Here is a 14170-nt window from a genome sequence, read left to right on the forward strand (position 1 = left end):
TTGTGAAATGGAATTTTTGAGTGCTTGGGACAGTTACCAAGTTGGATAAATAAAAAAGAGATAAGGTTTAGAGAACACCTTCCCAGTTCGTCACGTGTTTGTTTAGACAACACGAATTTCTCAACGTATGACGTCCTCGTATGCACTCCTCATGTGAAGTCCATAGTGGTAAAATGTATGAAAAATGCTGATTTACAGAGATGTATGCTGAAAGGCGTTCTCCCCGCGCATACAACAGAGTAAAAGGCAGTATTTTTGTAGTAAATGCGCTTTATGCACTCACGGCGACATAATGTTTTGTGGAATAGGGATGTAGCTTAAAACTCATCTTCAAGCCATTGCGGATATTTGCGAATCTCGTTATCACCACAGTTTGAAAGGTTTCGTTTTTTGAAGCAATATTTGCGTACATTTACGCGTCTATAATACAGTGGAACACTATTGCTATCTATTAGGTTATTCCTATAGTGTAACTCCAGTTATCTCGTTGTGTGTTGGACAAGGAAGTATCGTAGAATGAAGATGAGCGAGAAACTTCTTGAAACGTTGAATTCAGATGACGTAGTTATACTTTTGATGAAACGAGATGATTTGTCATTGAGATTGCCCGAGAAATCCTGCACTCAGAAGGGACAAACAGTACTTCCGTACTCAACTGATAATTTCCAAAACTTCTACATCTATATGTAAGCTATAGTTCGCAAACCACTGTAGTGTGCATGGTGGAGGAAACTTTACACAGTTATCTTTACTGTTCCACTCGCAAATAGAGCGAAGGAAAATGATTGCCTATATCCTCTATACGAACAGTGAACTCACTCAATTTTTCCTTCGGCTTCTTTCGCGGGAAGAGGCAGTATAAAAGCTCTGCAGCCTCTCAAAAATGCTGGTTCAGATGGCTCAAATGGCTCTGAGCACTATGCGACTTAACTTCTGAGGTCATCAGTCGCCTAGAACTTAGAACTAATTAAACCTAACTAACCTAAGGACATCACACACATCCACGCCCGAGGCAGGATTCGAACCTGCGACCGTAGCGGTCACGCGGTTCCAGACTGAAGCGCCTTTAGCCGCACGGCCACAACGGCCGGCCTCAAAAATGCTGGTTCTGTAGGCATCCTGTGAGACGTTTTGCGAAAAGATCGTCTTGTTTCCCCGCATGGATTGTTATCTAAGCTGATAGGGTACCATCGTAATGACGGCACCGTTCGGTACCCAATCTAGCAGTACTCATCTGATTTGTCCAAACCTCTTGCTTCAGTCCGACGTGGCGGAGACCTGGACATTGGTACAGAGCTCTAGAGTGGTTCGCACGAGTGTCCCGTACGCAGTCTCCTTTACAGACACACTGCACCTCCTCTTAATAAACATTAGCACCGCTTCGCCCTACCCACAAACTACGTTTATGTACTCATTCCATTTCATTTCCCAACGTTACCAACAGACATTTAATGTACATAGCGGGCGCGGAAACATATGTTAGTGGTACTGCAACATTACAACAATGTTTCTCCTTCCCATCCGGATTAATTTCAAAATATCCACAGAGAAAACAAGCTGCCGCACGTACGGCGCCTTTGCGTGAATCCGGAATCAGAAGCGTGTACGTAACACTGCGCTGCTTTGGGGAGTCCCGTGGTGTGAATTATAACTTGAGTAGCTCTCTCAGTGCGATATCCGACCCTTTCTGTCGTTTCATTTTGAGTATTTCTCTGAAATTTAGTAGCCATATTTTTCTTGTGTTCTGAAATTAGAGTTCTCTGGACCATATTTAATCTGTCGTTTCACGAGAAGGGTGCTTTAGTGCAGAATTTCCCAAAGTAATCCGAATAAAATGCTGCAGTGGACTTTCAAAACAGAGGGAGGTCACGCAGCGCTGAAGATATTGGACTTAAGTTAGGAAAGAGTGGGTTTCTTGCCGTTGTGTGCCAGTAAATATAAGACCAATCAAAAACTTTCCGTTCGAAGACCGTACATTCCGTAATCGGTATGCCATTCAGGGAAAATCATCATGCGCGCTGAGGCAAACATCCCACCGACGCATCAGGTTGAAGATGATGATGTTTGGTTTATGAGGCGCTCAACTGCGCGGTCATCAGAGCCCGTACTATGTCCTAATTTTCTCAAAGTCCAATCTACCCACTGTCACGAATGAGGAGGAGGATGATGATGTGATGAGGACAACATAAACATCCAGTCCCCTGGCAGAGACAAATCCCCAACCCGACTGGGAATCGAACCCGGGACCTCGTGATCCAGAGGCAGCAACGCTGGCCACCATCAGGTTTAAGATACCCGTTTGGTAAAACACTGTTTCGTGCTGCATGAAGAAGTCCGTAGCTGCCTGCTGCACACCCCCTTCGGCAGGAAACGTCGACACTTGGCGTAACTTTTTCGTTACGACATTTAGCACATGAGAGCGTGCGTTGTCAAACAGCAGCCCTTGTCACACTATTCCACATTGGTGGTTTTCGACAGACATGCTGCACCATACACATTCTTCAATCTCCGATGGATGTCTACCCATGTCTGTCCTTCGCAGCCGAGAGAAGGATAAAAGCACGTTGGTTCTGTTCGGTAATAACGTCGCCATAGATAACGTTTCCGCATTCATCGCACACACTTAGCAAAGACGTGAATGCCACACTAATCCCCAGTCGGTGCTTATACACCCGCATAGAAGTTGCGCTACGTTGCAGGTACGCTACAGCAACGCCCTCAAACGGAAACTTTTAATCGTCCGTTTCACGTAATTCTTTTTTCCTTCGGTATCGCAAATCCAGGACACCACGTTGCTACACCACGCTACTCGAGTCTGTGACTGTCTGTCATCTCTACTGACCTCTATGTTGACGGGATGACGTACTCAAATCTCCCGTCCTATTACCACTTCTACGAGTAGCTCTCATTCAGGATCTAGAGTACAAAAATTGTTGAGTTCCGCCTGTCGTGGAAACCAGTAGATCTTCTTGTTTTACTTTTATTTCCGAAACATGCAGCGTTTGTGCCTTCCTCAGTGGGCCCTTCAAAGCTCAGTATTTCGTGGTTAAGGTTGCGAGTGCTGTTACTGAAATGTAAATGTGCAGAGTCTGTGTGTATCCATCAGCGAAAGAGGAATACGTGCGTGACGACGTGGACATGGATATAAAGCATCAAAAGCTATCTGTCCTGTTAAAACAAGTTCTGCTGGGTTGGCAGATAAGTTCGTTTCGTTTTTTGATCAGTTTAATAAACACAACAAATACACATATTAGAGATTTTAGCCATCAATAATATATTCTCCTTCACCATTTACAACATTCTGTCAATGCTGGGGTAACTATTTGATTCTGCAACTGTAGAAATCGAGTGGTTTTGAGTAGAAGGACTTGTCGAGCCCTGTTCGGAGCGCATTTTTCGTCGGAAAAGAAGTTCCTAGAAAGTTATTCGATAGAGAGGAGAAAAAGTGAACGTCTGAGGGCGCAAGAGCAGATGAATTATGTGGGTGCGGAATGAAATCCCAACCCAACTCGTGTACAGCTTTTTTTGTCATCCTAGCAGAATACGGGCGGGAGTTATAGTGGAGTAGCATCACTTCAGGGAGTCTTCTTGGTCGTTGTTCTCGGATTGCGCCTGCAAGACGTCTCAAGACACAATAAATGCCAAGAGTGATGGTTACGCTTCGTGGAAGCAATTTGTAGTATATCACACTGTAGCTGATCCACCAGATGCATGAAATTATATTTTATGGATGCGCGCATGTCTTTGTGCGGGGAGTTGCTGCTTTTTTGGGCTCAACCATTCTTTTCCTTTCCTTATGTTAGCATAAAGAGACTATTTCACATTACCAATAACGATATAGGATAGGAACTGCCGGTTTGTTCACTAGCCAGTTGATGACTAGCAAACAAAGATACACTGACGGCCACCCGCTGATTTTTGTGATTTTGGCTTAGAGCATGCGGTACCCATACATATGACTTTGAACCTTCCCCACTGCATGCAAATGCCGCAAGATGGTGGAGTGACCACAGTTCATCACATCTGCCACTTCTCGAGGATGCTACTGTGAAACATTGTGGATTAATACGTTTAAACGATCTTCACCAAACCCGGAAACTCTTCCTGAACGCAAGCCGGAGTGGCCGAACGGTTCTAATCACTTCAGTCTGGAACCGCGCGACCGCTACGGTTCAAATGGCTCTGAGCACTATGGGACTTAACATCTTAGGTCATCAGTCCCCTAGAACTTAGAACTACTTAAACCAAACTAACCTAAGGACATCACACACATCCATGCCCGAGGCAGGATTCGAACCTGCGGGCATGGATGTGTGTGATGTCCTTAGGTTAGTTAGGTTTAAGTAGTTCTAAGTTCTAGGTTGCTGATGACCTCAGTAGTTAAGTCGCATAGCGCACAGAGCCATTTGAACCATTTTTTCTTCCTGAGCGTGGAGAGCTACTAATGCCAAAACGATCCTCCTTGAAACGAGAAAACTATTTTCTTGCCGTACTCTGTCCAGTGGCATGATCCTCATACACGGCGGAAATGTTCCTGGATGCCTCCGCTGCTCTCGTGGTCGTGCGGTAGCGTTCTCGCTTCCCACGCCCGGGTTCCCGGGTTCGATTCCCGGCGGGGTCAGGGATTTTCTCTGCCTCGTGATGACTGGGTGTTGCGTGATGTCCATAGGTTAGTTAGGTTTAAGTAGTTCTAAGTTCTAGGGGACTGATGACCATAGATGTTAAGTCCCGTAGTGCTCAGAGCCATTTGAACCATTTGAACCTCCGCTGCTGTTATCCATCTATTGAACTCAGACAGAAGAATATGTCGGCAATGTTCCGATTTCTCTACTTGACACTCCATTTTCTAGCGTCCACAGCTCCCCTCACTATTCTTATATGATAAAAAATGGCAATGCAAAAACTCAGATAGCAACAGTAAACTACAAGTAAAAAATGCCAATCGACAAATAAACCCGTAGCAGCCGGAATATCAACATGGAAAACAAAAACGCTACCAACTTGTGGACCATTCCTTGAAATTTCACTGTGGTGTCGACCGCGCCGTCGGCGATATATCCCAGTTTTCCCTCCTTTCTGCGCTTCTACGTCTTTCAATATCGCGATTACAGGTCGCGTTTAAATCATAGCGGTCCACCCGACAGTAGGCAATGGTGAAGAACGTGGCATATGTGTATAAGCACAAGTTCCGGTAGAGGGGATCGGAGCAGAGTTTCCGACGGTGCTGGAGTACTCACCATGGTGTGGCCGGTGGTTGCGGTGCGGGCGGCGGCGTGGAGTGTGCTGGACTGCGGCTGGCGGGGGCGCGACTCCGGATATAGCCGAGCAGCGCATGCAGCCGCTTGCTACGCGCGGCGCTCCACGGAAAGCTGCTGCAAACCGCCGAGCCGCCGACGCCACCTCATGTCGCCTCCCAGCGCCTCACTGCCGAACCCTCCCACCCGGCTCCATCCGACCTCAGCGCAGTCATAAATATCTATAGCGCCTTCTAGCCCTTCTATAAAACTGCCTCGGCGTACTTGTCGCGTCAAGTCTCAGTACAATTTCGAGCTTTCGCCCAAATCTTCCATCGTCTTCGCCAGGAACAGCTAACTATCGTGGATGCTGTTGTGGTAACTATTTATAACCGATAATCGCCTAGGCCTTCCTGGAATTTCGGGTACTGAATTCTAACATAGGCTGTTCACGGGGAACTATGCCTTTCGGTACAACACTGGCTTCGGTGTTTTACTACAGGGTGTTCCTGTGAGAGCGTGCAAAAAGGTAACGGGACATAGAGAATGCTCCACTGAACACTTTGAAATAGGGAATCTGGGGTAGGAGAAGCTAGCGCAAGGACGTCCAGAAGTAAACACGTCTACCGCTTTGTCTAGCATTACTGTTTTCCACCTTATTTACATCTGACATGCGTAAAAGTTTACATATACTGTGCTGTTTATTTACATGTATGTTCTTTCATTTCCTGCAAGGAAGCAAGGGAGAAGACGAGCCTGATTACCGGGAATTAATGATTCAGATTTTTTTAAATTACGTGTATTGTATTTACATTATCCGATGACAGAACGTGCCATGAATCAGTGCTATTCAGAGACGTACAGTGTAATACGATGGAGCAGTAGCGGCACTGTGTTTCCTAGTTGCTGGATTGGAAGAGATTCCATGGACTGCGAAGTCAGCTGACCTGAATCCTCTTGCTTATTTCCTATGGGGATATCTCGGTTCACTTTTGTATCAGACCCCAGTGGACACAGAGCTGGAATTAGTTGCCAGAATGGTCGCTGCCTGTGATGTGATTCGAAACACACCAGGGATATTTGTCAGGGTGCGTCAGAAAATTGTTCGCTGATGACATGCTTGCATTGAGGCTGATGGCCGTCATTTTCAGCGCATTTTGTAAGATACAGTACAAATGGTACATTCATTGTGTCAATGATGGTATTTGCAGTTAACCAATGTAAATAAAAAAGTACATAGTAATGTGATTTTACTTCTGTCATCTCCTTAAGCTGGCTTCTCCGACCCCAAGTTCCCTACCTGAAATTGTTCAGTGGAACATCCTCTGAATCCTGTTAAATTTCTGCACGATCTTACGTAAACACCCTGTATATTCAAATAGGATGTGAAGATTTGCGGAACATTACCAAAATTTATTCCCTAAACTGTGGGGGCCAATCAAATGAAAACTCAACAACCGCCACATCGGGACCGTGGAATGGTTCCATTCAGAAGTAACCACAACACGCGTTAAAACATTTGCGCACTGGGAGCCGAGACGATCAATTTCTGTTTCGTAGAACGTGGTCGGCAGCTGACGGATCAACAACCTCACGGTCTCTTGCACTTCCTCGTACGAAACTGACGTCAACGCATACCTTTCTTCGGGTCGCCAAAGATGTTAAAATCACACGGTGAAAGATCTGGGCAACAATTTTTGTTTTTTGGGACCAACGGCATACTAGATATCAGATAATAACGGAATTATAAGATCCTCCAGAATAGCTGCTTATAATTAATCGTTGATAAGACCAGACTGTTTCGACATTTATTGCCATTGTCACGTGCCTGCGAATACAATTTTGGTGAGTCCGTGTATAGATTTGAATGTCAATTACATTAAAGTGATTACTTTGTACCAACGTCTTGAGTGATGTAACGTCCATTTTACATTGTTAGTGAAGTGCCTTGTTAACTGTTAAAGTTTGGACTAGATAGTAAATGTAAATGTACTGAAAATAATACGTTAATTATGGTCTGACAGTAGTCCGATGGTTCTACTCTTACTACGTTATATGTTTACAGAGATTATACACATGGACAGAGATACTATTTCACTAGTTAAATTTTGTCACGATTGTCTTTGGTTCCTGCATATGTTATTTCTTATGTATCCTTTCCTGTGTTCCAAAAGTTTAATAAAGTATTTGAGGTAGCGTTTGTGTATCAGTACGCAAATATTTTATTGAATTTTTAGAACACGAAAAAGGATAGGTCAGAAATAACATATGAAATAACCAAAGATAATCATGATAAAATTTAGTTATAAAATAATATCGCTGTTTAAATGGTTCAAGTGGCTCTGAGCTCTATGGGACTTAACTACTGTGGTCATCAGTCCCCTAGAACTACTTAAACCTAACTAACCTAAGGACATCACACACATCCATGCCCGAGGCAGGATTCGAACCTGCGACCGTAGCAGTCGCGCGGTTCCGGACTGCGCGCCTAGAACCGCTAGACCACCGCGGCCGGCAATATCGCTGTTCACGCCTTTAGTCTTTGTAAAACATGTAATGTCGTAAAACTGTCGAACTATTGTCAAACCATAATTAACGTATTATTTTCAATACATTTACGTCATTTACCATCTAATCCAAGCACTGACATTAATAAGATAGTTCAGTAACAACCAAATATGGAAGTCATATCATTCAAGATGTGAATACAGTATAGTCACTGCAAAGTAATTGACATTCAAATTCATGCTCGGACTCGCCAAAATTACATTCACAGGTACTTGACAACGCCCATAAATGCCGAAACAGCCTGGTGTTGATAAATACTAATTATTATAAGCAGCTATCCTGGTGCATCTTTCTAATAAAGATCTTCGCTGTACAGAGCATGTTGCAGTGTTTTCCAACCAAGCGTGGCCCTCGTCCGATTGGCAGCATGGAAGCGGAGGACAAACGGCGCGCAGTCCACAGTGGAAACCACTCTCATCTCCCCCACCAACGAAAGGCAAAGCTTTTCACGTTACTTACGGTTGGGTCATGATGACATTCTTCGACTGCAGGGACCCTATGCTCGTAGAGTTCCTCGAGCGTGGAATCACAATTGATGCGCAGCGCTATGAAAACACTTCGCGGAAACTAGATCCCCCACAAAATCAAGTGCCCAGGAATGCTGTCTGACGTAATCGTCTGCTATTCACGACAACGGCCGCCACACACTGCCAATCCGACGAAGGCTATGGTTCAGTGGTTTGGTTGACAACATGCACCGTAAAGCCCCGAGCTTCCACCGTCAGATTTTTACATTTTTGTCGATCTTAAAAAACACGTACGTGGACGTCGGTTTCAGTCGGACGAAGACGTGCACGAGTGGATGCAGTTGTGGAGCCTTCAGCGGCCGACCACGCTCTGTGAAACAGGAGTTGATCGTCTCGGACACAAGTCTTACTTCATGTTGTGATTACTTTTGAAAGGAACCAGTCCACTGTCCCGTTGTGCCTCGTGTTCGGTTTTCATTTAACTGGCCCTTACACTCTATGCACCTTCCTCATACAGTCCTTGTCGAGCTCCACAGAGAGACCATTCCAACATGCTGGCGCGAGAACTCCGGCTCCTGTTCTCCTTACGAAATAAAAATGGCTTCAGTATACCTCCTGAATATCCGTCTTCAATTCCCACAAGGAACTGCCATAGTGATTTACCATTTGAATGTGGTAAAAGAAGACCCGTTAGGCATGGTATGTAGCTGTTGTAGTCTCTGAAAAATACGGTCTTCTTGTACGCTAGGTGTGCTCATCTGTACCTCATCTACGTACTCAAATGAAAGAAAATCAAATAAAAAGTACTCTTTCCTACACTAGAAGAGAGGAAAGGAACTGTCTGAAAAATCCATGTCGAAAAGCTCTGCATTTTGAGAAATGAGATCTCACCAAACTCAACAGGGAGGAACAGAGCACAATATCCCGTCATATAATTACGAATTGAGCAGTCCAGCTAGCATGGATGCACAATAATTTGTCAAACTGGAAGGAGGGCGAGAGATAAGACACGTTTTCGTTCAGTCAAACGCTGTTTAGAGCTGATTTTACCGAGGAATTTGCGACTTTTTGGGGGGTTTCCCACATTCGTATTCTCGAATGCTACCCTGGGTTACACTTTACTCAAGCATCTTAAAAAATTTAGCTTTGAAAACACATTTTATTAATCTTTTAACCCTTCCGGTCATGGCATCCTGACATAAGGACATACTAAATAAACACTCAGTATATTAAGATTCGTTAAATTTTACCATTTGTGATTTTTGCCCTCATATTGTCACAAATAGAGCTTTTATTTCAGAACAGTATCGACATGTCCTGTCAATCTGTGTAGCACAAAACAAAATTGGATCTGCACAGTCACATGAACGCTTTCCAGTAACGTTTGTACTTCTCATCAGCCGGTTGATATCTTCTGAGCTTAGGTAAAAAAAAATTATTTGTGCGTAGAAAGGCGCATTCTTCAAGGTGAAAACAAAAGGTGTCTTTCAGAACGAAAGGTAAATGACATATTTATAACTTTATATATGTCTCCAAATGAGGACACTGTGATTGAAAGGTTGTAATAGCGTAGTAATTTAAGACATTATTTCGCTTTCTTTTTAGTGATCTTACAGTGATTTCACATCGCCCCGAGTCCAACATAGACGAAGGCCACTTACAGAAGAAGTTATAGACTTCCTTAGTTCATCTGAAATTGACGATCTATCCGATGATCCTGGCGATAATTTTGAACAAGAGGACAATGATGGAGGTAATGTTAGACGTTTTGTATCATACGGTATCTTGTAAGCTGAGTAGCCTTGACACAAGGACCGCTACCTGCATGATAAGTGACACTGAGATAATCACGAAACACTCGTCCCATCCAAACGACAACACATTGGCAGCGAGAATGTTACTGTTGCGTACTAATTTGTTATAGCGCAGCCAATATAAAGCACAATGAGAAAAATATCCATTCTAATCATAACAAACTGAGAGGTAGCTTTGAATGTCCAGGTTGGTAAGTCTGATGTCTGTCCACGTGCTTTGCATCCGGACATGGCAGGGCGACTGCCACGCCTATTGGGCAATTAGCGGGCTTTGCACACGGAGACAACATGCAGTTAGCTGCTTTTGGAACCGACCACTATTTTCGACAGCCATTTTCGACGGTTTATAGCCGGTTTTGCAACCTGAAATATATTCCATCAAGTAGTCGCTGAAAACATCTATACGGCCGCATGCCCACCTCAAAATCTACATAAAACGAATTTTTAATGTCAATAAACTTCACCAACTTCTGAGTAGCCAAACCATTCGCTCGAATTGTTTAGACTGTTCTTCAAACCAGTTGCGTACAATTACGTGCCGTTGACATGCTGCATTGTGATCTATAAAAATTGCATCATTTTAGGAACATGACGCCCGTGAGTGGGTGCAAATGGTCTCCAAGTAGCCGAACATAGATAGGACACAGTCCATTCCATGTAAAAACATCCCAAAACATTATGGAGCTAGCAGCAGCGTGCGCAGTGCCTTGTTCATAACCTGGGTCCATGGCTCCGTGGGGTCTGCCCCACACTCTAACCTACCATCATCTCTTACCAAATGAAATCGAGATGTCCCATGCGTCTAGTTCCAACTACACTATGTGATCAAAAGTATCCCGACACCTGGCTGAAAATGACTTACAAGTTCGTAGCGCCCTCCATCGGTAATGCTGGAATTCAATATGGTGTTGGCCCACCCTTATCCTTGATGACAGCCTCCACTCTCGCAGGCATACGTTCAATCAGGTGCTGGGACGTTTCTTGGGGAATGGCAGCCCATTCTTCACGGAGTGCTGCACTGAGGAGGGGTATCGATGTTGTTCGGTGAGGCCTGGCATGAAGTCGGTGTTCCAAAAAGTTGCAAAGGTGTTCTATAGGATTCAGGTCAGGACTCTGTGCAGGCCAGTCCATTACAGGGATGTTATTGTCGTATAATCACTCCGAATTGATCTTCAACAGTGGGAAACAAGAGGTGCTTAAAACATCACAGTAGGCCTGTGCTGTAATAGTGACACACAAAACAACAAGGGGTGCAAGCCGCCTCCACAAAAAACACGGCTACACGACAACACCACAGCCTCCGAATTTTACTGTTGGCACTACACACGCTGACAGATGACGTTCACTGTCACATTGGAAACAGTGGACCTAGAGATGTTTAGGAGCATGGAAATCTCGCGTACAGACTTATGACACAAGTGACACCCAATCACCTCACCACGTTCGAAGTCCGTGAGCTCCGCGAAGCGCCCCATTCTTCTCTCTCACGATGTCTAATGGCTACAGAGGTCGCTGATACGGAGTACCTGGCAATAGATGACAGCACACTGCACCTAATATGAAAAACATACATTTTGGGGCTGTCCGAATACTTTTGATCACATGGTGTGCCATTCTGCGTTCAGAGTGCCTTAATTCCCGTCGTGCTGCCATAACCATGTCGGAAATTTTATCACATGAACCACCTGTGTACAAATGACAGCTCCGCCAATGCACTGCCCTTTCATACCTCGTGTATGCGATACTACTGCCATCTGCATATGTGCATATCGCTATCCCGTGACTTCTGTTACGTCAGTGTAATTTTAATAAGCTTTTTTGAAATGTTTTTTTCTGGTTTTTTTCACTTTCAGGAGTATTAATCAGCAGTATTTCTGCTGCTTATTTTTGTTAATAATCAACAGAAATACGTCAAGTTTTCTGGTATCTGAAATGGCAAGTTTAGAATCTTGTTCTCCCTTGGATATGCTCTCTCTACTGACGTTAATGTGACTACCCGTCAAAAGCCTGAATAACCACCTTCAGGGGCACGGAAAGCAGCGAGAGGTGCAGAAAGAGAATTAGTGAGATTCTGGAAGGTACCGGCAAGGATGTGGAGCCATACCGACTCCAGCCGGTGGGCAGCTGCTCTAGGTTTCTCGGTCCAGAGTACAAGGCGCTAATAGCCCGATCGAGAATGTCCCACAGATTCTCGATTGGGTTCAATTTGGTGATTTTGGTGGACAGGACAGTAAGGTAAAATCATCCCTGTGCTGTTCGAAACGTCGAGCTGTGTGACACATTGCAGTGTCCTGCTGACAGATCCCATCGTGCCGAGGAAAAACGAAATGCTTGTGAGGGTGGACATGTATTGATTCATTGTGCCTTCCAGAATGACGAAACATTTCACAGACCATAACGCTCCGTCCTGGTTGCAGGGTATTTGCTTTCAGACGTTTCACACTAATGGTCATCTGTCCGATGGAGCTTAAAACGTGATTCATCTGTAAAGGACACCAGTCGCCACTGTCCATTTGTGGTACTTATGTGCAAGTTCCAGCCCTCGTCTCCGATTAACAGCACTCAGCAGAGTGCGTGAAGCGGGGAACTGTTGTCAAAAATGTCAAGTGTGTGTGAAATCTTATGGGAGTTAACTGCTAAGGTCATCAGTCCCTAAGTTTACACGCTACTTAACCTATATTATCCTAAGGACAAACACACACACCCATGCCTGAAGGAGGACTCGAACCTCCGCCGGGACCAACCGTGCACAATATACTTCAACCACGGCGGCACGCGAACAGCTTATTAACGTAGGCGTTTCGGAAATGCTTCCACCCTTGGCCCGACAGCGAAAGACGTCAGATAAATCGCTCCGTTTCCGCATTACCACAGCGACTACATCACAGAATGGGATTTTCTCTCTGCAGCGGAATGTGAAATGAAACTTCCTGGCAGGCTAAAACTGCGTGCCGGACCCAGACTCGAACTCGGGACCCTTGCCTTTTGCGAGAAAATACTGCACCGACTGAGCTGTGCAAACTCGACTCATGACCAGGACTCACAGCTAAAGTAAGCGCGAGATATGCCATTCCAAATGTGAAATACTGCTACATTAATAACTGGTGTAACCGCCACAATGTTGAACGCAGACGTGCAAGCGGCAGGCATTGTGTTGTACAGGTGTCGGTGTCAGGTTTGGGATGGCGTTCCATGTCTGTTGAACTTGGTCTGTCAATAGAGGGAAGGTTAATGCTGATTGTGGATGACGCTGGAGTTGTCCGATGATGTCCGATATGTGCTCGTTACAACAGCGGCATGTGGGCGAGCGTTGTCCTGTTGGAAAACACCTCCTGGAATACTGTTCACGGATGACAGTACCAACAGTCGAGTCATCAGACTAACGTGCAGGTTTGCTGTCAGGAAGCATGGGATAAACACGAGAGTGCTCCTATCGTCACACTGCGTCGCATCGCAGACGATAACTCCAGCTGTAGGTCCAGTCTGTCTAGCATGCAGACAGGTTGGTTGCAGACCCTAAACTCTTCTTGTTTCTAATTACGAATTGGACGCGAAATTCCTATTTCCATTTCAAGTACAAATTCTTAATTATTGATGTTTTATGAAAGACTGTTCCGGTTCATATAAGTTGTTTAAATAAAGAAAACCTAAATTAATTTTTTAAGGCAGAAATGAAAAACCAAGTCCTCTTTATCTGGACTATGTCCATCGTATTACGCTACTGTGGTAGATAAGTATCGTAGAAACATGAAAAATAATCATTTTCACAGCATCGAGCACATCATACAAATGCTGCATTTTTAAATTTGCTACTGTACCATTACGTTATGAACCCAACGGAACTGATCTGGAGCCAAGCTGCGGGATTTGGCCCGAGAAGTGAACAGACTGTTAAGCTGCCAGACGTACTGGAACTAACGGACGCCGGTTTTTCACGTCACTGTCGAACGCTGGTGGGATATAGAACGGCTCGTCTTAAAATAAGAAGAAAAAATGCTACGCCTGGTTGGCTTCGTGGATTCTGTTGTTGATAGGCTCGTTATCAACGTAGCAGGTGACACTTCCAGAAATAAAATGTATTTCTCGG

General features: G+C 44.7%; 1 protein-coding gene across 1 annotated transcript in view; it reads right to left on the reverse strand.

Annotated features, from left to right (window-relative positions):
* Positions 1–5397, reverse strand: part of LOC124788256 (troponin C-like) — a 63184-nt gene extending 57787 nt beyond the window's left edge. The window contains exon 1 of the mRNA XM_047255457.1: positions 5238–5397. Within this exon, the coding sequence (XP_047111413.1) occupies positions 5238–5240 (3 nt within the window). The 5' untranslated portion in view covers positions 5241–5397. The remainder of the gene's footprint in view (positions 1–5237) is intronic.
* Positions 5398–14170: the final 8773 nt, after the last annotated feature.

The sequence above is a fragment of the Schistocerca piceifrons genome, chromosome 3 (assembly GCF_021461385.2).
Source record: "Schistocerca piceifrons isolate TAMUIC-IGC-003096 chromosome 3, iqSchPice1.1, whole genome shotgun sequence".
Lineage (NCBI taxonomy): Eukaryota > Metazoa > Arthropoda > Insecta > Orthoptera > Acrididae > Schistocerca > Schistocerca piceifrons.